Source organism: Centrocercus urophasianus, unplaced genomic scaffold, assembly GCF_019232065.1.
Source record: "Centrocercus urophasianus isolate 14NV4802_14NV808 unplaced genomic scaffold, USGS_Curo_1.0 seq_36, whole genome shotgun sequence".
Lineage (NCBI taxonomy): Eukaryota > Metazoa > Chordata > Aves > Galliformes > Phasianidae > Centrocercus > Centrocercus urophasianus.
In genome coordinates, this window is record NW_024884933.1 from 5,336,024 (window position 1) to 5,360,137 (window position 24,114).

Genomic DNA, 24,114 nt, shown 5'->3' on the forward strand with positions numbered 1-24,114 from the left:
CATAGCTAGCTGTTCAATATTCAGTGGGGTTAGCAGTTTTCAAATAAATATTGTGGATGACATCAGGATGACTGTAATTCCTCAGGCGACTCTCAGCTTCCAAAGGCCAGGCAAGTTTGACAGCATTTTGTTAAACTTTGCTCTGTTTTTATCACTGAGGAGTGATGAATTACCATTACAGAATGCATGAAAAACTTGGCTCACCAGCTTCACAGGGACTTGCCAGTCACTGATTGATTCCTGTTTGTTTCTATGTGCAGATTATCTTTCCTCACTGTTTTTCATGGTAAGGAGAATGCTCATAATGCAGTTGTTTCCTTAGCACATCTTTGAGTCATATGGACCATTTTTCTGCCATGCTTCTCTTTACAGTTTTAAACATGGGGATGCCTGAAATTTTTCTAGTGTAAGAAGGGGAAGATATTGAAAATCAGCTTTTGTACAGTAATGCTGAAGTGCTTGCACAGTAACTTTTGATTTGATTTATAGGTGCAAAGAAACACTCATCTGATTTTATTTGAGGATTCATGATAACGCTTGAATTTAATAATTAACTAGCTCACATCTCTGCAATACAAATAACTGAAAAGAAGTGCTTTTCCTGTAGCTTGCCCCTCCCAATCCATGTTTGGTGCTATTTGTGCAAGATTTATTGAAACAAACTCATGATCTGCCAATGAATCACATGGATTTCCCTCTCCACCTGTACTGAAGAAATAGAATCAACTTCCTCTTGCACATACTGTGCAAAAATAAGATAGTGTGTTAATAACTGACAATCTTATTTTTTTCCCTGATGCTCTAAATGCTTGTGTAGCAGAACTAATTATAACTTAGGGAAGTAAACTTTAGGAGGTAATGCTGCTGAATCCTTCCTCATTCATACTCTCATATACTGGCTCTGCCTAAATAGTTCCTATTACCATAAAGAGAGTAGAAGGCCTGTGGCTGAAATCAGCTTCTTCCCTGTGTTAGACTATGGAAAAGACCACGCAGACAGAACATAGGCTGTGTTATAAAACAAATATGTTACAGTTGGGCATAGTTGACTATTAGTATCCTGTAGTAGAAATGCTAAATCACAGCTTGCACCTGTGATGGAGCCTGGTGGGAAGGCAGGGCCAGCCCAGGGGAGCTCAGGTGCATGCAATGTACTGAGTGACCAGAAGGGCTGGAGCCAGGATCCACCCCTTCCCAGCCCTCCTTTAAGGGCTGACAGTGGAGGCAAGGGGATCTTGCTGGAGATCCCTGCATACCTGAGGCCTTCAGAAGGTAAGCAGCTTCTTTTCCTTTGTTTCTGTGCCCATGGCTGCTGTATTTGAGCAAAGCCTCTTGCTGTAGGCTGGGATCTTGCTGTTCTGCTGTCACTGTTGCACTTTCCATCATGTTACACATATGCACGTGTGACTTTGAAACACTTCTTCCATTGCTCTAGTCTTAAGTGTCTGGAATACTTGATTAAAATCTTTGTAGTAATAATGGTAGAGTTTTGAGGTTAAAAGCTCAATGTTGATTTCATTAATAGACATTCTATATTACTTTGGGCTTGCATTTGTTGCTTCTGTTCATCAGGGAAGCTTTGTCACATCAAAGAAAGCTGCTTTATTGTTAACTTTACTATGAAAACTGAATGTTGATATACTTTTATCACCAGAAGTCCCACTGCAAGTGAAGTAAGGACTCTTGTACATCCTCTGATACTGTTTGTTGTTTTTTCTTTTTGCTTTCCCCTGAAATCTATAGCATGGACTCTTGTAATGTTAATTACCTAAAGGGAGTCTTAAAAATAGTAAAATATTAGTAATGCCTTATGCATGTTATGAAAGGTTGGAAGATTTGTTACTCAAATTTAGAGAAAATGACTTAAATTTTTCATTGTTTGAAGGCTATCACACTTCTTTAAGCAACTTCAGAAAGACATTTTTAATATGGTCAAGAACCATAAAGCAAGAAACATGAAGAGGCAGAAATAGATTTATTTTGTACAACAGGAATGAAGTGCCACCTTGTACAGGCAGTTACCAGTTTTACAATAAAGTCTCATTCTTGGACTAACCTGAACTGTATGACCACTCTGTATGAAGGTAAGAGAGCAGAGGCCCTTGTAATGGATTTTTCCTCACAGTTGATAGTGGCGTAGGTAGATCAGCTTCTGAGGATGAAACTTCTCTCTGCACAGTGGACATTCTGTCTACAAAAAGCAAAGAGATATTCTAAATTGCTGTATTTAAAAGGTTAAAAATAAAGAAAAAAATCCAACTATGTTAAACAAGAACTAGAAAATAAGCTTCTAAAACTACATGTTTTTTTAGTCCAGTCTGCATTGCATGCTTAACCAGGTAAGGCTCTGAAAGGGTACCTCACTCAAATTGCAGCTTGAGGTGAGTTTAAAATATGATCTCAAATCCATGGGTGCTGTACACAGCTTCCAACATCTTTAGTTGAAGAAACTTTGTAATCTTTAAGAGAAATGACTTCTCAGATTTTTACCTTCAAGGAAGTCTGGTGAAATATCTCAAATGGTCATTGAGATGATTTTCACATGTTCTGCTGCCCCTGAATATTGCCAAGCAATGCTGCCATATACTCTTTTTCAGAGGTATTACTTTTCTTTATGCTTACATTAATTCCACTTCTGCTTGCAGCTGAATTAGAACTTGCATAGTGCTAATCTCTTTATTGACCACTTTGCCCAAAATAATTCCAGGGCACTTTGAGTTTTAGGAGCCCTGTGTAGGTACCAGCTTCAGTTATACCCAGTAGTTCATTTGAACTTCTGTTTTGTGCAGGAAGGTCTTGCGAACTTTGAGTTCCCTGTCATTGTGTATTGAACTTGCACATCCAGCTGGAACTTTGTAACATCTGCTGCCTCCCTTATATTTCAGAAACAACAGCTGAGGTACTGAAAATTGCTAACTGTACAGTGGGAAAGAAGGTAGCTTGGTTTGTGCTAGGAAAGCATTAAATGAATCAGACTACCTGACTCTGTTTTGCCAGAGCTATATCAGTATTAGTGCCAGATAATTTAAGTAGATCTGAAGTACTACAGTAATGCATCAGAGTTACAGTGTTGGCCTAAGCCCTGTGGCAAAGATTGTAAGTACCCCTTTTTTTTTTTTAATAAACATTTTTTACTCATAAAATAAATGGATAATGCCTTATTCCAAGATAGCTACAGAAAACCTTCATGGATGGAAGTTGTTTATTTCAGTAATGCAAAAAAAAATTTGTCTTAAGTTAGCTCAATTAGTTTGTAACTTATTCCGTGGTACTGGAAATCAGAACATTGATCAGTTCTGTTCTTTGCAGTCAGAATTATAGCTTGGGTCTTTATTATGACTGTGCCTGACTTCTCCAGTTAATTCAATTGCATTTCAATGGCTGAATCAGAAACATCTCATTTACCTCATCAAAGTACTATATAGTATTGTATCCTAGTACAATATACGGATCCCACAAACCTCTGGGAGGATTTTGGGTGTCTTAGGGAGGGAAAAGGTAACATTTCAACAGCGAGCTACAGATTTCATCATGTTTACTCCTGGGCTGTTTGTCCCACTGTACTTACTCTGGTATTACACCACTCGGTGATGCATTCCCAGCAGAACAGGTGCCCACAAGGTGTGGCTGTTGCATGTCTCCGTTCCTCCAAACACAAAGTGCAGCGGGACTGGCGCCCAGTAGTTTTTTCCTTTATCGTATTTCTAATCAACACAGGTATTAATTAGTTTTATGAGGCCTGTTTGCAAGAAATACCTGTTAACGCAATCTTGTAAAGCCTTCCTTCAAATGTTAACCCTTCCTGTGAGAGTCCCACACATAAAAGCAAGGCATGAAATCTAAGATGTTTAGTAAGTGAGCGTGTCCAACATTATGCTACATTAGGTTCTATCTTAAGTCAAAATGTAATGCCAGTGCTCTCCCTGTTTGTGAAAGCCATTACATTTCCCACTATTGCTTCTACCTTTCCTATTAAGTAAAATGAACATACTTCTGGAGAGCTAGATTGCGGTGTAGTTTCCATTCCTGCCTTGCTCTCTGCTTTTGTTGGAAGCTGTATATCTGGACACCAATTGTCAGAAGAAGATGGAAGAGTGAAATTATTCCTAGGAACTTGTAACTTGATCGAATGCTCTGATCTTCTCCTTGTACTCCTCCAAAGTGCAGCTGCAAAATGCACACAAATAGAGATGTTTAATTGCTTCAATTTTACAAAATTATGCCTTCCCCCATAATTGCCCTTATCTCCTTCTCACCCAGTCTGCACTGTATTATAATCAACAAAATTCTATATCCTTTTTATGCAAACTGCATCCCAAAAGAAGCCAAAATACTGCAGTGCACACAATTTTCACACAATTAACAGATCCACTTACATATCTGATTCCTGCAATTCTTTTAGAGAGGTGATAAAAAGTGCCATGTATGTAGAACACTGCCAGATGTAGTCGATGAAGAAAAGGAATGGATTGCTTAAGAATGTACACAACTTGCAGGATTGTTTTCTTCTGTTTTTCTGTAAGCACCCTGACTTGTTTCTGAATCCAGTTTCGTATTAAGGTCCTACTGGACAAGCCAAGTGCTGGGTTGCTTTGCAAGGTTCTAGCCCCATCATCTTCTATCTGCAACTCATGTTCCAGGTGCTGCAATCCCTTTTCTAAGTAATAGGGTACTACAGTATGAAGAGAAACGAAAATGGCCCGCCGAAGAAAAGAAGGCACCCTTTTCTTGGTTGAGTCAACTTGAATGATGTTGACATATTCTTCACCCAGAGTCTGATAACCTAGATGTGAGTAACAGAGAATAAGCAGTTTAGTGTGTGGCTGGGGGGTAATGAGGTGAGCAATATATTTGCACCAGCATTGGGTATCTGCAATGGTTGTAGGCTTAAGGCAGGAGACCATAGGTATCTGGATCGATATATTGTATTCATATTGTATGGATTTACTGCTGGGTTTGATCACTGCCTTCTGACAGTTATTCAATGACAAGGACTGGCAGCAGATCCGAAACACCGCAGGGCAGCACAGCACGCAGCGCGTTACCTGACAGGGTGCTGAGGGCGAAGTAGGCGACGTCGGAGAGCAGCTCGATCTCCCTCCTCCACTCCAGCCACTTCTTAGCCCCTAAGAGACCAGGATCGTTATTTTAAGTAAGATTCGTACTGATCCGTGCTCTTCTCCGACAGCGCTTCCAGCCCCGCCAGACCCCGTGAGGCAGCGCGCAGCCGGGAACCCTCAGCACCGTCCTGAGGAATGGAGCCGTCCCGCCCCGCGTCACCTCAGTACAGCACCGATCCTCAGGAGGGGTGACGTTACCCGCGATCCCGTGCAGCGCGGTGCCGGCCCCGCTGCGCAGCCCGCTCCGGTACAGCTCGTCCTTCTGCCCGCAGCGCACCAGCCGAGCCGGCCCTGCGGGGCCCAGCGCCATGGCGCGGCGCAGAGTGATGACGTCACTGCGGCTGGGCGGGAAGCTGAAGGGGAGGTGCGGTTCCCGCCTCGCTCTCGCGCGGCTAGGCAGCCGTTGGCGCTGCGCTTCCCGCCTTTCCGCTGAAGGGGGCGCTGTCCTCAGGTGAGCGGTGTCCGTGACGGCACGCGCCGCCTCAGAGTTCAGTGCTGTGCTCATAGCGATGCAGCTCGCCTGTTTTACTGCACCAAACGGGCTGTGAAGCTGTGGTGAATCTTATGTGGCGCTTCAATAACGCGTTCTGTCCCACATATATTTGGTAACGCAAAGAAGGGCACGCGACCTAAACACAGCTGCTACAGATTGCTCCATCTGTAGCTCTACAACCAGTACAATCAAGGAAAAGTGTTGGAAAGTTTGTTCTGGTGAACCAGCAGGGGGAGCTCCTGTATCAGAAAACTGCCCGGATCGCCTCCCTTGCACAGCGGTTTGCGTCGCCCTCCCGGGGGAGCTGCCCTCAGGCGCCAGCCCAGCGGGTTTCCAACTCCCCATTGAGAATTGGAGTTCACCTCACAGCTCCGCACGATTCGATTCGATTCTGCTCCAAGTTCCATCATTCCTTGTACCTGACAGCTCAATCGTTAAGAAGAGCAATGAACAAATGAAGATATTTAGAATTACGGGTCTTGGTGGCATTCTCCCCATAAAAACGGTTGCAGCTGCAATATTTCATATGCAGTGCAGCAAAGGCATCCCGACTGCAGTTTGATCACACTGCGCTGTGCGGCAATCTGCAATGGAGGAGTGATGGCTTCAACTGATTGCATGTGAGAACATTAGAACACAGGAATTCCAGAGGGAGCTGGGAACAAAGAGGGGTGTTTTGTTGGTTCCACTGGCTGAGCCAAGCTGATAACTGGTCACAGTGCTTGGGAGAATTCCAACTTAGTGTTCATTATATGGTTTTTGAGTCTACAAGGTGTTCTGTCACCGTTTTGCTGAAGCTGTTCCATACGATTCTCTTGGTTTTGCAGGTGGAGAAGCCAAGGAAGCTGTCAGTTTAGCCTGAAAGTTGAAGTGCTGGCTAATGAGCTCTTAATTAGGAGATTGGAAACCATTTGTGAAGCTGAAGATAAGACGAGGCTTTGGAGGCTTCCAAAGGTCAGATTTTCTTTTCTTAAATAATTGTTACTGTAGTAAATAATAGCAGAGCTTTAAAATAAACGGGGTAGTCAAAGTGGATCCAAGAAGAATGAGAAAATAAACGCATGGTTTGGAGGACGATGTGGGTGGTGGAGTCTATTCCTGCTTTTTGGTAAGTGGCTGTTTTTGCCACAGAGAACCCAAACCAACCTTAGCAACGCTTATAAATCCCAACTGCCAGCAATTTTAATTGATTTATGGTAATTGCTTTGGTTTTGCATCTATTCAATCTGTTCCTTGCTACAAAGTTTCATGAGGTCATTTTGTTAATTATTTACTAATATTTTTTTTTGAGTTCACATATTAACTATTCCTTATCATCATCCTGGGTCCCAGGCTGCCAAGACTCTGTTCCCAGAACTGCTAAAATGTGTTTAACTTTTCTGCAGGTGATTATTCTTGACAAATTGAATGGATTCTGTTACGTTCTGAAAGTTATGCTCCTGAGTGAAAGAAGGGAAATGTTCCATATCCGATGTAGCTGCTCTAATATGCTTTGGGGCAGTTAATTGTTATTGCAACATCACAAAGAAATTTACCTCTGTGTAGGATGAGTCCTGGTTGTTTGTTTAGCAAACAGCGTCTGCGGTATTTTCCTGTATTGGGAAAAATGAGTAACTGCTGCAATAAGTAAAGCATCATTTGAAGTTTCTTAAACCCATACGAGCAAAGGTGCAGGCAAGGTTGTATACTTAATGATTTATATTTAGTCACTAATTTAAACATGGACATTCAGCGCTTTTTTTGCCTTCTCTACTTCCTCTAAGATCTTCACATCCTTCTGAGGGACAGAAATTTCTGTGCAGACTTTGTTTCCATTGCACACTTCTCAGCTCTTCCTTATAACAGATAGGGGAGTGACTGCTTTACTGCCATTAATACAAGGAAGTCCAAAACGTAAAACAAATGCACCGTGCAGTAATGATTAACTTTTCCTCCCACATGTTGCATGTCTGTGTGTTATTAAGCTTGGTTTTGCCACTGCAGACCTGCTGGTATTATGGAAGAGGTTTGGAGCGCAGCTTTCAAACGCGGCAACAAGCAGATGTTTCAGTTTCCAACCTGAAGAACAGGTTCTGCAGATATAAAAGCAGCTAAGTGTCTGTTCAAGATTGTTACCGCCCTCTGACTCTTTCTGCCTCCTCCCACTTTGAACTTGTTACCCTGGAGCCGAACTGTTTGAATAAGGGCTGTAAAAGCTGCTTTGTGATCAGTTAGCTGAGAGCCCTCAACATGTAAAGCGCAGGGAGGAGCCTTCTCTCTCTGGTTTTGCAGTTCCCTCCCCTCCACTTTTTTTTTTTCTCATGCTCATGGAAGTTCCGATGTAACATGGAAAGAAGTTGGGACAGGTTGACTGCACAGTCCAGAGAGGAGAGACAAAGGTTTGTTGTTTGTTTGTTTGTTTTGTTTCAATTTTCTGCCTTCTGTGTCAGGAATGTTCTGGTGTGCTTTTAACACTTACGTGCACTCTTAACATTAGCAGCAAATGTTATGATATGCTACCACAGGAATGTATATAGCTTTATGATTGCAGCAGAGTTTGTTGTTTCTTGTGCTTTCCTCTTCTTGAAGAGAGAGAATAGAAAGAGCACCATGTGTAGTGCTTGTTTTATTCTAGTCGTGCTTTCTCTGGTTACGAAAATGCATAGAACCTTGGAATTCTCTTAGTCCTAAATGTATGGATTTTTCAGAGCTTGTGGGAATGAGGGGAACTGCATTTTAAATTAGCAGTTCAGACTTTTTGAACTGGACTGTTCTCTTCAGTACAAGAGACTAACATTCATTGCAGAATGATGACCTGAGCATTGAGCTCTTGCAGGAATATGGAGACAAAATTAAAACCGACTTGAATGAGAGAAGTCGATTTTAAAATCAACTTTAGGTATTCAAGTAAAATACCAGAAGGTAATGTAACCTCTGTGATTCTGTGATAGAGGAGTAGTGAATCGTGACTTGGAAAGGTGTGTGTGACCTGTTGAAAGGATGCCTGTGGTCTGGATTTCTTTTGTCATTGGTTTGGACTGTGGACAAGGAATTTTCAGTTCTTTTTGGCATTAAAAAAAAGTGAGTTAGCATTGCAGAGATTGGCAGATAACAAGGATGGCTGTGCTGTGTGCTGTAAATGCCTCAGGCTGCAGAGTTTAGATGTAGATCTTAGGCATACCCCAAATCCTGATGGTGGTAAGTGCTAGAAACGTGTTTTGTTCCATGACACAGGTGGGTTCTACTGCTGAATAATAAAACTGAAGCAGGGTAGGGGTCACTGCTGGCTGTGGTATGCGTGGGCTGCTGTCTTTGGAATCTGAGTTGTTGTGGTTGAAGTTTTGTCTATTAAATGACATTTTCTGTTCTTACTGAGTGGAGAAAAATGTTATCTAGATTACGCTCTTTCTAGCCAGCTAAGAAGGAACTGTTATGTATGAAGGAACAGTTTAGACCAACTGAAGGACAGAAGATTTGTGAAGGAAGGTCGGCGACTGCTGATGAGATACACTGGTTATCCAAGAGCAGGAAAGATTGTATGCTATCCAAGTGGCTGCATCCTCCCCAAAGCCAATTACCTCACTACCAGTGTATGAAGAACAAATAATGCCTGCTCATCTCTGAGCTGTTCAGTAGGTGGGCTGTCTGCTTCTAGGTGCCGAAGGTTGCCTTTATAGACTGGAGACCATGAGCAAGCATAGAAAAATTTGCACTGATAGCTCGGTTTTCTATTTAATGTAGATCTAGTTGTGTCCTGGCTTCGTTCTTTTTGGTTGCGTCGTATCTTGGTTCTTTTTCACCCAAAGAATCAACCTTCCTGATCGTTTGCCTAAAATGTGTCTTCCTGCATAAAACCAGGAGAACTTTATTCCGAGATTTTTTTTTTAGTGAGTTTGTTTCATCCTTCTGTTAGTCCCAGAAATGTAATTTAGCCTTGCTTGTCCTTGTAACTCATGGAGTTGTCATCCTATGGAGCCACGGGTCCTTCACGACTGCAAACCGCATGGACTGTTTGTTAACTCACGCCTTATTGTTGGCAAGGAAGTGCAACAAACTAATGAAATGACTTGCCTATAAATTTGTGTAAAACCTATGAAATCTACGCCCTGGAGACTGCAGTGTTGTTTTCAGTTATTCCTTTTGGTTTGTTTTTGTTTGCTCTGTAAACATGAGAACTTTGTGTTGTATGGCCGGACTCTTTATACGTTAATCTGGAAAGGCTTTATTTCTTCTAATGTGGCATTCAGCATTTCTGTAGATAAGGCTGAATTAAAAGCTGCTCCATACTTATCCTAAATTGTCTGAGAGAGCATCTGAATGAATGTTGCTGCAGGTAGTCCTTTCTACCGTGGGAGATTGTTGATAATGTTAACAAATTGTAACTGCCAAGGTAAGATTGAAATTCTTCTTGTAAAAACATTTTGGTTAGGAATAAAGGATACACAGCGTATGCATTTTTAAGTCTGTATTCCATTTCAGAACACTGGAAAGCTACTCTTCTCGCAGCTTAATGTAATTATATTGTTTGCTGCAGTATTTACTCTGCTTTTAAAATAAAATATACAGAATGTGGTACTAAATATAATTAAAAGGGGCCAACTTACTTGTGAATGTCACTGTAATTTGTTCCTATTAGTTCCATTAGTTTGTCCAGAGTTGGGAAAATGACCGTGTAAGTACATTTGTGAGGGAAACAGGATGAGGCTGAAGAGATTTTTCAGAAAAGAGGGTCTCCCAGTGAGTGAGGATCATCTGAATTTACTGCAACACATTTGTCATGCTCCAGGAAGGCACATGGCTGATTACTGTGTAGGCAGATAGCTGAATGGAAGAACTCCTCAAATCCTTAGGGAAACTTATGTGTACTGTTTGATTTCTTCTAAGCAGGTGTAATGGGGTGGCTGAATTTACTCTGTATTTGCAGCATACTTGTATTTATGTTGCTTAGAACTTTGGTTTCTGCTTTCTGTATACATTATAAATTGAATACAGGCAGTAGAAGTGTATACTGGTAAGAGTATTGACAAAGGGGTAATGTTGGCTGGATTGCTTTGAAAATTCTTTATTTGACTTTCTTAATTTTTTATTTTTACATTGGTTTATTTGGTCTGTGGCTGGACCTGAAGCGAGACGGAACAAAATACTGTCACAATATATACCAGCAGTGAGTTGACTTCTAGCCACCTTGCCCACCCCAAATACAGAAGGCCAGCACAGAACAGCTATTAATTCTGTTTCAGTGTTTGGATTAAGCAGGGTTCTGGCTTTTTGTGTTCTGCCTAGTAAAGAAACTTTGCCCCTGTGCGCTTTGTTCATAGGCTCAGTAGAGCTCTATTTTTCTTGTAATGATTCAAAGGGTTTTATTGCAATATTTTTATCAAGTCATATAATAATATAAAAAAAAAAAATGTAATTTTGCCCTTCCCTCCTGTTTTTAAAGGAAATGATTGAAGTCTGGAAGCTTGTTATAGTACTTCATAGATGAGAACAATTAGTTCTTTCCATAGATAAGGCAGGCATAAAATCTAGTTGCAGAAGTAGAGAACCCTCTCTTTGAGAGGATCCGATTCAAAGTCCACCTCACTGCTTAGAACCCAGACTTCAAATCTGTAGGGAATTTCCAGACTTTTTAATCCATTGTGTAATCTGTTTTGCTGGGGGTGGAGCGCTTGCCTTCAGCACACAGAAGTATACAGTAAAGACTTTGGCTGGGTACTGGTGAAACTGCAGGCTGTGACAAATCTTTACGCGTGCTTAGGCGAAGTTCTGACTTCCTTTCCTGTTCCTGTCTGTCCGCTGCCATCTGGCAGACTGCGAGCGTCTGCGTTACTGACAAATTCTTGTAGTCCTCCAATCAAGCAGAGCTAATGCTTCAGTATTGTTTTAGTCTTCGTTTACGTTGTGCTGTGTGAGGCATAATAGCTCACATAGGAGCAGTGGTAGCTGAAGCCCACACTTGAACTTTATTTCCATTTTTCCTAATATGAATTAAACCAAAATGTTGAAGCTTTAACCTAGGAGATGAAAAACATAGAAAGGATGGGAAGATGATGCTTCAGGCTTCCTGTCATGAATAACTTCCTCAGGTGCAAAATGGCATTTGTGAGAACTCACGATTTGATCTATCCAAGGTTGGATTTCAAGCAAGAAAGAGTTAAGTTGTAGAAATAACCATTGAATTCATTTTAGAAGGGCAGCTTCCTCGTCCACGGACTTGCAGTGTTAGCTGAGTGAGATCCTCAGCTCTCTTTGAGGAAGAAATGCAGCATGCAACTTTAGAGATTGATTTTGTGTACATGTTTCTGATCTGGCCCAGCATTTTTATTCTTTGTCACAGCCTCTCTTGTTTCCATTTAATTAAGGAATGGCTCCTGGAGAATCTTCTTACATCTGTGTAGCTGTCGTGGAGCTCTGGACTGCCTCAGAAATTAAGAGGGAAATAGGTGGGAAGTTGAAGGAGCTTTGTATGTTAATATTCGTGGGAGAGATTGTAAGTGCTGCGGAAAGCATGCAGTTCCCATCACTTCCAGGTGGTGTTTGCCAAGGGCCCTTATGCAGAAACCTGCAATACTACTTTTTATATTGAATCTGATGTTAAGTGGATGTCTCCTCCTTGCAGGACTAGTCACTATAAAGGAACTTAAAAGAAGCTCCTGTCTCTCCACTTCTCTCCTTCAGCCCCCACCCCTTACACACACATTCCACAAGCTGCTTCCAGAATTTCCTAGTATCCTCTTGCAATAGGAAAATCAAGTGTAGAATGATAGTGGACACTGGAATGAATTTTCTGCAGTTTTTCTCTGCCTTTGACTAACAGCATGGAATTTTTATCTGCTAATTTTAAATAAATGAGCAAGAAATGGAGTTCGGGCAAACAGTGGAAGCTATGGTAAAGCATATGATTGAGGTGCTTAGAAGGTGAAGCTGCAGAGTCTGCAAGAGAGGGAAGAGCAGAGAATTCTGGAAATGTGGTATGTGCTGATATTGCCTAGTGGGGTTGGTATGAGAACTGAGTAAAATGTACTCTCTGTTTAATTTGGTGTGTCAAAGATGTGAACAGACAGCTGCATAAAAGGAGTTGGCTGAGGAGAGCCATGCCAGAGCTTTTAGAAAAAGCATGAGATAGGTTGTCAGATGGCTGAAATGGCCAGGAAGGCTTGCCTAAACTCAATTGGCTTGGAATAAGTCTTTCTTAAAGGTAAGTTTTACTGTTTGTGTAATGTCCACTTGGAAAACACTTAGTGGATTTGGTGATAGATTGCATTCCGTGACTGGTGTTAGATCATCCTTTGTTAAACCACTCAGTACTTTTGTTATCTTCTACTGTATATAGCATCCTACTTCTTTATTCCTTTTCTATGAGTTCAGAGAGGTACATAATGAGATAAGCAGTTATGGATGTCATGTTATTTATTGGCTAGGTGTTAAAGTCCATGGTAAAGTGGTGAACAAGGCAGAGCTGTGCTTGGTCATTTATTGGATTGGATGCTAAAGGCATGCTGCCTCATGGCACTTCATTAGTCACTGTTTGTTCTTGTTGCTGCTGTTTCTCGAAATGGAGGGTTGGGAATGGATTGAGGGGTTCCTGGACTCCTTCGTCATAATGAAGAATGAAATAAATTTATTAAAGAAATGAATTTGGATGTTTGGTGGGAAAAAAAGGCTTCCCTTTAAGCGTCCAAGTATGAGCATGCTTTTCTTGTTTGCATATGTTTACAAATACAGCAGTCACTTCACCATCTCAATTTCTGTTCTTTAGTGGGTGGTGCAAAGAAAGACCTGCTTGAAAAGAGACCATACTTTTGATTCTGCTCAGGTTCCTTAACGTGGTGAATGAAAATGTTGTCAACTGTGCAAACCTGATGAAACACTTCACCCAGGCTGATAAAAATAACCACTTACCAGGCTTTCATAAGATGAAAGATGATCTTTATGGGCAGTGGCATTAGGAAAATGCATCAGGGCGGTGTTTTGCCAGCACTGTTCTAGGAGTAGTTATTGGAAATGAATTTTGAATTGTCAATCCTGAGAATTCAGTGCTGACCCAATTTGTCATTCAAGGCGCTTAAATACACATCAGTTACTGCTGCCTTCTCTCTGCCTCCTCCAGCTCAAGTTATTCCTTAATATCCAAGTGATTGATTAGTACAGCAATAAACTGGGGTACAGACATAAAGCAACTCGAATAAAAGCTGTGTGCTGTTCTTTAAAGAAACTCCTTTCTCTTTGGATGAGGTTGCAAAAATAAAAAATTGTAGGGCTTCTACAGAGTTACCAAGACTGCTAACGTAACCAGGAGCGTTACTGTTATCAGTATTATAAATCTCTTGAACATAAATGGCATCAGAGCCCATAATCTGTTTCTCCTCTTTTAATATGACTCACAAATTCCCATGTGCAACAAAAGCTTGTTCTTCCCAGCAGTAGCTTCCTGCCTGTCTCCTAACAGGAATCTTCCTCTCCCTATTCCTCTCTGGGTTTGTTTGTTTGTTTGTTTTGTGATATGTAGTGTGAAACTTCCAAAGTACTTCTGAGCCAAGCTATTGGATGAGATATAGATAATTGAGTTCTCTTTTGTGTTCTAATAAAAAAAATCAGCTTTTCCATACTGACAAGAGATGCAAATTTCTCCTTAGCACATGGTAGGGTGCCTTGTGCTGTTTCCTTTGTCATTTCAGGTAGGTTTGGGAACTGGCTAGCAGCAAGTAAAGATTGTGAAATAGTTGGGGTTTTTTTGACAGCTCTAAATAAATAGGAAAGATCACAAATAAGTCTATCCCCTACATAGCTTAGAGAAATTGTTGCAATTTTAAGTTCAGCTTTGTAAAGTAAATGCAGTAATCATATGACAAAGTCGGTATAAACCTGGGATAAATATTTTTTGGGTTTAAGAATAGGTTTCCTTACTTGCACAAGGAATATCCAGCTACATCATTTGGCAAAAACGCAGGGCTCTTCTGCATGTGCTCCTGTAATTCAAGCTTTAAGGAGAGGGAAAAAAAAAAAGCTGACAAATGTTAAGTGTTCCTTTTAAGTGGAATGACTGTGTTTTGGGTATAAGGTGAGTTCATCAAGATGCCAGGAAAATACTGCCGTTTCCCTTTTTCTAGATTGCCTTTTCTCTGCTCCCTCTTACATTTTTAACTGCTTTATTTTTTGCCAGAGGGCTTTGTGTCTTGTGCCAGTTTGCTCTGTTCTCTGCTTTCTCTGTCCCTTGCGAAAAAGAATGCTGTATCACACCCTAAGGTGTGGGCTTACCCCCTTGTTCCATAGGGCTGAAACAGACTTCTTTCCTTTTGCAGTTGCTTTGGATGTGAAGGAACTTGCCTGGGCGTGCGAGTTATCTCTCATGGAATTGCTCAGTGAATGAAGTTACATTCTTTAAAATGCACAGCATGTCATAGTGGAACTGCAGTAGAGTGTAAAAGCAAACTCCAAGTCTCAGATTTTAATGTTTTATTTTTCCCCCCCCGTTTGATAAGATTGTGAGATATTTTGTTCTGCTTCCTGATCAAACTCTGGAGTTTGAAGTGATGGCTTAGTTTTTCTGTTTCATCTTCAGTATTGTTGAATTTGTTCTGGGAAGATGTTAGAGCTCTTCTGAGTTCTAGTTGGTGTGGTGTGATACTTTTCTGAGCACCAAAGTACGTCTATTGGGATTAAACTTTAAATACTACATTGATGTAAGCTGGCTAAAGGGTTGATCGCATTGTATGCAGGGTGTTCTGTCTCAGGGTGATATCTGTCCTGAGGTCCTGTCGTTGAAGGGAACAAGGAATCTGACACAATTAAATCTGACTTAGAGAATGGTTCTCTAAATGAGCCCTAAGTTGGTCTTCTTCATGCAGTCTCCCCACGTACAGCGTGGCTCTTTGTGCGTTTTGTGGCTTTTGTCAATGAACTGTGCTGGTCTTGGAGACCAGAGTTTTTGCTGGCATAACAGAGATGAAGTATCCTCAGTGAATGTCACCAGTGTTTTTCATCATGTAATTATCACAAGAAATTTTCCGGCAAAGCTGAGTCTTTCATTTACCTTCCTATGGAATCCGTCCACTGACTCTTGCTTTGAGATGCCAATTTCCTGTTGTATTATTTTTAAGGATGAGTTGTATGCTTTTCTGTTGGCTGCCTTGGACTTATAGGGAAATACAGCTTGCTATTTTGGGGCTGGGTTTGGCTTTTTCTTTAGAGGAAAAAAAAAATTCAGAACAAAACTCAAATACAAAACCAAAATCAAACCAGGTATTCTGAAGCGTTGTTAGTGGTGAATTTCTGAGGACGTGGAGAAGCTCTAAAGTGTGTAATGGAGTGGAGAATGAGCATCTTTTGCAGAAAAAGCATTTTATGATCAGGTGACTCACAGTAGTTTCACTTTCAGATCAGGAGAGAATAAAGGATATGAATTTGACATGATTCGGCATCAAAATATTCAGTGAGCCACGTCCTCATGTAACGTATTGTGGCTTGATTGCTTTCACTGAAATGATGCCAGTACGTACCAGCAGAAAGATCTGTTCCTGTGAAGTCTTCCTCACTCTCATGGATGTTTTTTGGTATATAGTGAGTCACAGTGATTGAACTTCCTACAAAGGAAGGACCTCTGAAATAACCCCTGAGGGAAAGAGGTGAAGGAGCCTGACAATGTAACCACCAAACAGTCCAAATTTCTGAACAGGAAGTGGATAGGTCTTGTCTCAGTGTTGAAACAGTTTCACGTGCCCTGCTGTGGCTTCCTTGATTAGTCTCAAGTTTAGACGTGTGATGCAGATGTACCAGGATGGACACTTCGTTCCTGGTGGATACAGAATAGTAGTTAGGAGGAAAATGTGCCCAAGTTGCCGAAGCAGATACTTGCTGTGAGGAAGTGTCTGTCACCTTCACCTAGAAGTACTTGCTGTGTATGCAGTGGAGTAACTTCAGAAATGCAGGTGAGTGCTCTTTGGGCTTTTTTCCGTGGATACTTGGTATGACCCCTGCTGATTTAACTCTTGAGTTACCTTCTGATTTCTGGTTTTGCTTTTATCCTAAAGTTCAAAAGACTGAAGTTAGGACTTTTCTAACTCACCGTAGATCCAAGGGCGAGTGGAATGAAAGGAAGCATACAGAATATTTGTCTACATTTATTCATCCTGTTTTAGCTATTCAACTTCTTCCCTGTAGTGAATGTACCTTTCTTGCTTGTTTTGTTAAGCTCAGGAAATTCTGAAGGTACTTATTGAGTGGGATGGATCAGTTAGGCAAGGAAGATCTTGTACTCAGCTTTTGTTTTGGAAGGTAACAGGAGAAACTGTAGGAGTGGACAGGGCAGGATTGTGCGTTAAGAGCTTTCCCTGTCTGTGCTCTGTCTCAGTGTATTCTCTGTCTTCAGCAAAAATGTGCATAGGTGCAAAGCATAAGCAAGGTGTGGGAATAGCAGCCACAAATGTAACAGTGTGAAGTTTTAGTCTTAAACTTTGCTTACTATCAGAGAACAGCTGCTGTACTGTTACAACATTTGTGTGCTTTAATGACATCAGTGCTAGATAAGATGGTGCCATTAAAGGAGTATGATAACTTATTAGCTTTGGGATATTTGATGTTCCTATAGAAGCCATTAACAAAAAATACTTCTCCTGAATTTTATCTCCATAAGGGCCTGTGGTTATAGGATCATTAACTCCTATGATGTGTCATATGCCATTTCTACTTCAAGTAATAAATTAATTTCAGATCCTGGAATAATTCAGCCCTGAGAAGCCCTCAGGGGGTAGGACAGGCTTCTGCTTAAAGCAGGACCAACACTACATGAGTGCTGGTGTTTTGGTTTCCAGCTGTGATTGTAGCTAACATTCTTTACCAAACAAATTTCACCTGCTGATATGCCCCAAATTATTTCAGAATCACAGGGTGCTCTTCAAGATACTGTCCATTAAAACGTGGAAATAAGTGGTTTTAGCGATGATGGATTTTCACAGTGTTAGCATTGCTAATCATTATTGTTCTGTATATGTAGTTATGCATTTGGCTCAGTGTATGGATCTCACTTCACTGACTGCCACATTACCTCTGGAAGAGGAGTTTCTGACAAGAGAATGGACAAGGTGGGGCGTGGTGCAAAGATGAACATAGAGAGGAAATGACTTCCCAATGATGCTGAATGAGGGACCAAAGAGAAAAGGAGAGGCACTTCAATCTGGCAGGGTCATCTGTGACCATCTTTTCCTACATAGCTCCCCCTCCACCAATTTCTACACACTCTAAGTTAATAATGATGCCTCATTGCCCTGTCTCTTCTAAAATAACGTCAAACTGGATCTGTGCTTTCACAACAAAACATGTTTGGGCAATGTTTCAGAGCTCAGCTTGTAATTATGCTCTGAAGAAGACACCCATAGATTCATAGTTAACAGCATAAGGAAGGATCCCAGGTTTCTGCCTTGTGTGATTGCTGTTTTTGGAGAGAGCCCTTGACCTCCTTTCTCAGAGGAAGTTACCTGCCAGAAAATTTTGAAAATGTGAGTCTTTTGTAACCAGTGAGCAAGAGAGAGGTGGGAAGAGGAAGGACAATGCCAGGCAACGTCTGAAGAGGTACAAGTATGTAGGCATTTGACAGTGTGTAAGAGAAGAGAGCTGTACAGGGCAAAAACCCGAACTGAGTGAATATCCAGCAATCAAATCCCCAGCTGCTCTTTGGGGATTTCATTGATACGTTAAATAATTCTGAAAAATGTCTTACTATGTGTGTATAAATTGTGTGTACTTATACTTACGTAAATATATATATATGCATAATGAAACCCAGAGTAGTTTGATTTCTGGAGAAGCTACTGCAACAGCATAATTTTCTATGATTATAGAAAATACCAGGGTGAGGGAAAGAGGTGTCAGCACCTTCTCTTGTGCAAGAAGCTATCTGGTGATAAACAGCTGCTGAAGTTGGTCCATTATATGTAATCCAACTACGTTGCTGCAATAAATCTTGTATAATGAACAGTTATAGCAAATTCCATTATTAAAAAATCTTGTCTTCTCCAGGTTTGTGGCATGCTAGAGATCCTGGAAAGATTGACTGCTGAACTCGTGTCATGCTGGGAAGGACCATCACATCCATTCTACCAGGGCTGAGCTCAGTTGTCATTCTCTGTCTGCACTGACACTGTATTTTTTACTCTTCAACATGTGGAATACGTGTCTGCAGAGTTAAACCAGGACAATCTCCTGAAAATGGAATTCCACAGAAGGCACATGCTGTAATTTCTTGAATAAGCCAACAACATCCTCTAAATTTTTTTTTTTTTTTTTTTGCTGATTTTTATTACTCAACTGAAAGAGCAAGCAGTGTTGCTAGATTGCTCTGAAAGCTAGAGATGGCTCTGCCTTCTCCAAAATCTGTGGCAGGAGATCTAACACAAAGAGAAGAACTCATGCTCCATAATGAAAGCTGTTTCCATTTCCTCTCTACAAACGTCATCACAGTAGGTAAGTGAAAGTTTGTCTCACCTAATAGTTTGGTATTTGAAAATGTTTGCTTTACTCCCAATTTCTTGTATGGTATTGAGATTTCACATTGAAATGCTAAGTTTCTGTAATTTGTTTGAGGGAATTGTGCTTGTAAATTAGGGGGCTGAATTTCAAATTTTGTTGTATAGTTTGCATGATGAAAACTTAACTGAAGTGTAGAAAAACGAGATGCCAGTACTCTGGCCTGTGTTTGACCTGTTCCTGTAATGTCCAGGAGTTGGTGGTGTGCACAAGGCTAGAAGTACCTGCTGCACTGCGAGTTATGCTATGAAACCTTTCACTGCATGATAACAAACAGGTTGACTGTTATCAGCATTCTCCAAGATATGCTAGCAGGCTTGTATCTTCATGTAAATGGTGACATTTGTACTTGAATAGATGATCAGAGTGTTTTTGAGACGTCAGTTTTCCCACCTATTCAAGTGCTTCCATTCCAGAGTTAACATAAAATATAAATAATGCCTCCACCTACTGTGCTGATTAGAATCTTAAGGCATTGTCTTCTGTGGCTGCAAATAATAATAATGTAGCAATAAGCTGGGATGTGGCAAAATTCACGGGTAGATTTGAAGGAGAGTTGTCCTCTTATTTACCAGATCTTCAAAGAATGTGGGCTTGTGTCAGTAACAAAGTGCCTCTGAATCACTGTCAGACTTGTGACTTCAGTGGGATGGGCATTTTATAGAAATGTGCATGTGATTCCTTTGGAACTTCAGCTGATCCCTTATGGTAGGGATTGTTTGAAATGCTGGTTTGCTGAATACATGAAGGTTAATGTTTTCAAAGATCAGTAATCATCTTTGGATGTATGTGCTCATCTGCTTTTGAAAAGACAGATGATGGGGCTTTACCAGAGTATTGTGATGTTGGTGCCTTTACAGACTGTAGGGGAAAGGAACTTACAAGAGCTTGAGAACATAGCTTGTGCAGCTTTGCTAGAGCAAATACGTGTATCTGAGTGCTGTGTTTCTTTTAAAGGGCAGTTAGATATGCTGAAGCTTTTTTTTTTTTGGGGGGGGGGGGGATATTTCTCTTATCAAAGTAATTTTTCTTGAAGATGATGGCAGCACTGTAACTGCATTTAGAGCACATCAGTATTTTTTTCTGTGTGTGACACCAGTAGAGTTGATTATCAGCGATTTTTTTGGCTTTCAACCAGACTCCTTTATTCAGCAGCACCAGGTGCTCCTAAATATCTTACTCTTCAATTTTTAACAGATGAATTCCAAGGGGATCTCTGAATTGTGGGAAAACAAGGAGGAATTGTGGTAGAATGTAGTTATGAAGGCTGTAGGAAGAACAAGGAGAACCCAAGCTCTTTCTCACAGCAAAACATTTTGGGCTAGATATTTTTAAAAAGTGAATTAGCATCATAGGACTGGACTGTCAGAATTGATTGCAGCTTTTGTTCCTTGATTCAAGTGCTTCTGGAAAATCCTTCTTGAAGTTGATTTGGGGAGGAGGGATTTATACTGCCTCAGGTTGTGGCTCTGTGCCATGAATCTGTCTGAACCAATCTAAGATGCAGAGCTCAAAGAACAACTATTGTTGGTTGTTGGTCTTTTTTGAAAAAGTGTTGACAGTTTGCTCAGAGGAGAATGAGTTCTTATCTTAGGAAGCTCTGGAGATTACAGATGTGATTCTGCATATCAGGTGTTGATTGGAGATTGAGTAGGAGGAAGGGAATTGTGTAACTGATGTCTGTGGCAGATGAATTTGTGCTACAGGATGGATCTGAAGAGGGAGAAAGAGGGTTTGGTTGCATTGAAAACAAGACAGTTGATTTAGCCCAAGACTCTAATTAGAAGTTAATGTATTCAACACAGGACTTATTTTCTTGAAATATTTCCTTCTACTGCCAACAGTCATGAAGCAGATAACACTTTTTTTTTAGCTGGGTGCTCACAGGAACTATTTTCATAATTCTGGCCAAATTTCTAGCAATTGCAAGATTGATTTCTGCTGGCTTGCTGTTCAAAGTGATATCTATAGCTTTTGCTAGCATTAATGGAGTTGAATATATTTGTATTGCTGCTGTATTAAAAAGAAATTTAGTGCCTCTTGAACGAGAGCTGTCCTTTATATAATTCTGTACGTAAAGCTCTGTCAGAGTGTGTATGTAGGACAAAGTGCACAGAGATGGCAGAAATAGCTGGAGGGAGAGAAAGTCTTTATTGTGCCTGTGCAGCCCTTCCAGCATTCCTGTGCAAGTGGGTCTGAACCCAAACAAAAGCTGGGCTCCTGCTCAGGAATCCCATAGCAGACTTGTTCAGAACACCCACTTGAGTTTGTTCTTATCTCTCCAATTAACCCTTTGTATGACTCAGTTTAAATGCCATATATTGCAGTGACAACTTTTATCTTATTTCACCTTAGTGTAACAATAAATTCTAAAGAAACAGTGCAGAAGTGATATTACTACTTTTCAGCTGTTAGTTGTCTTGATTGAGTAGCCTGTGCTCTCAAAAATGACATTTCAGCTTTATCAAGCTTATGCTTTCAAATGTTGGCACTTTCAGCTTTCTAATTTGAGTGAGAGTATCCCCAAGAAAATTTGGGAAGCACAGGGCTGGAGAGTTACATCCCTACTTGGTATGAATCTATGCAGTTAAGTAAAGGCTCCTCATTTGACAACTTGATCCCATAGCATCACAGCTACCTGCAGTCTACTTCTGAACAATACTTACCTCAGGTAGCCTGAAACTCCTGACATTCATCTGTGGTTTTCTGACTTTTCTTATCGGTTGATACAAGAAGTTTTCAAAACTTGTTATTTCTTTTAGAATCAGAATTCTCCTTCCCTGTGTAGGTGTGTATAGATGAGGAATAAGATTGCTGTGTAAAAAGTAAATCTGAGTGGAATGCATTTAACTTGCATGTAATTTTGCTTTATAATAGCGATTCAAGATTGTAGCGGCATTGGGAAATTCCAAAATCAAGGAGATACATGGAAAATTCAGTAATCCCCTATTTTTAAAATAAGTTCTTGCATGTCTAGACTCAATTTCTCCTTCTAAACTGATGAAAGAGTGCTGTGCACAGACACGCAAAATCCTGTTTGCTCAGTATACAGTACATCAGATTAGCCTGGAGATGTACTTAAGATGGCCTTCAACGTGTGGCTCTAACATGCAGCTCTAACGTGCTTCTGCCCCAGAAACCTCTAGCATATCAATTTAGTTGAGCAGACAAAAGTGAGATTATATTAATTGGCGTCAGCTGCTTGAGAGTAGCTCTGATTAAAGATATATTGCTGTGATATTGCCCGTCAGTTGAAAATGAAATAGGAACTGATGCTTTCGTTCAACTAGTTTTGCTTGTGTTAGTGACCACAAATTTTTTTCCTTTTCTGTTGATGCAGCTTGAATATAACATCTGGAAAGACATGCTGTTCATTTCAAGTGATCCAATTTAAATGTGGCAGTCTCCTCCTTGATTTGGTACAACTGTGGATACTAGAAAATTCTAACACCAAGAATTAGTGTTTTCTCAAATAATGATTTTCAATACTCTTTTTTCCTTCTTGAATGGAGACTGTAGTGTAATGCTTACTGCAAGCTGCCATTTACTCTGCTTTGTGCTGCAGAGGCACAAATGAACAAGTGAGGCTTGCAGAATTCACTATTGTCTCCTTTGGTGCAGTGTCAGCTGACTGATTTGAAGTGATCATGAGTCTATTGACAGTTGGAACAAAGACATGAGTGAGGATATCTAAGGGTAGTTCTGATTCTGTCACTAACTTATTGTTTGACTGTTTTTGGCAACTTCACTTCCTCCTCTGTCATGCAACTTATTTTGATTGTAAATGGGATCTGCTACTCCTGCACAACAAAACAGGCGGGTTGCTTTCTGCAGTTATCCCTGTGCGAGTTGAATCCTTGCTCATCATCCTGGACGTGCTCTGAGGTCTCGTACTGACGGCACTAACTTCTGTTCCTCAGGCATTTGGCATTTCAGAAGGTCATATTTGACTGTCCTTTAACGCTAGAGGGCAGCGGTGGTCTTCCTTTTATCCATCCATCCACTACTGCAGCTGATGCAGGACAGTTTTGCTAATCATGCATGACAGAAGGTACCAGGAAGACTTTTGGCTCAGCATGAAGTCTTTGCATTTCATTTCGATTACTAAATATTGTTGCTTCATCTTTCAGCAGGTGCATTTCATATACTCCTTTCTGTTATCTTTGAGAAATCAATATTTATTTCCATAAGAATATTAGCTTCGATCAAATGAGCTTTTTAAGCCTTAGAATCCTAAACAGTTATTGATTGGATCATTGGTGAATCTATCAAGCTTTCTCGATTAATTTCTTTCCTGCTCTTCTTTGACTGGAGTTTTTGCTTGCCTGCTTTACTAGAGTATTGCAGTGTAGTGCTCAGAATCTGTGCCAAGATGGAGAAAGGTGGTTCGTCTCCTATCTTCTGTTTAGGCACAGACATTCCCACTGAAATTTGTTGGCAGCAGGAGTCTAAATACTGTTGAATTTGACACCTGCAATGGAGCTTGCTTCAGTTTGCTGTCTCCAATTCAGACATCCTTTGACCTGGTAACAGCCTTACTTTGTGAGCTTTGTGCAGGTAAGTGAAACCAGAAGAAATAGCAACAGGAGCCATAAAGGTACATAAAGCAGAGGTCTGGTTTCTTGCTTGCTCTCCGTTGTCAGTAGGAATATTGCGGCTTGGCCTTGCCTTTCTGTGCTGGGCATTGCTGAAGTCATTCAGCTGTAGTAAAAGGGGGAGAGCTACTTTTGCACTAGGAGAGCAACTAAATGCCTCTTTACCCTAGGCTTAGAATGTGAACCTGAACAATTTGCTAGCAGAGTACAATGTTGTCTAATCCAAGCTAGTACTGAAATGTTAATAGATGTCACTTGTTGAAGAAGTGGAATTGTTTGTTGAGGCAAAGCCATGAGCATGTTAAATGTTTATGTAAATGTTAGCGCTCAGAAAGGGCTTTATGGTTGAGCGTGGATCATAAAAGTAGATCACCTGAATGTTACCGAGTTATCTGTCCAAAATCTC

At 40.7% G+C, this 24,114-nt stretch overlaps 2 protein-coding genes across 5 annotated transcripts in view; one reads left to right on the plus strand and one right to left on the minus strand.

Annotated features, from left to right (window-relative positions):
• Positions 1-1,956: 1,956 nt before the first annotated feature.
• PEX10 (peroxisomal biogenesis factor 10) lies at positions 1,957-5,430 on the minus strand. The gene is made up of 6 exons (XM_042831556.1): positions 5,319-5,430; positions 5,046-5,126; positions 4,377-4,783; positions 3,992-4,167; positions 3,569-3,704; positions 1,957-2,191 (listed from the first exon to the last, which is right to left on the minus strand). Exons 1-6 carry the CDS (start codon positions 5,428-5,430, stop codon positions 2,120-2,122), a joined length of 984 nt encoding a protein of 327 aa, XP_042687490.1. The 3' UTR covers positions 1,957-2,119.
• A 521-nt stretch (positions 5,431-5,951) lies between these two features.
• PLCH2 (phospholipase C eta 2) overlaps positions 5,952-24,114 on the plus strand; it is a 79,249-nt gene continuing 61,086 nt past the window's right edge. Inside the window, exons 1-3 of one of the 4 annotated variants that reach the window (XM_042831357.1) lie at positions 5,952-6,233; positions 6,441-6,567; positions 18,607-19,050. In XM_042831357.1, the coding sequence (XP_042687291.1) occupies positions 18,939-19,050 (112 nt within the window). In that variant the 5' untranslated portion in view covers positions 5,952-6,233; positions 6,441-6,567; positions 18,607-18,938. Of the gene's footprint in view, positions 6,234-6,440; positions 6,568-7,580; positions 7,992-16,424; positions 16,521-18,606; positions 19,051-24,114 lie in introns of those variants that run through there. The other 3 variants (XM_042831356.1, XM_042831360.1, XM_042831359.1) reach the window with 3 other exon arrangements.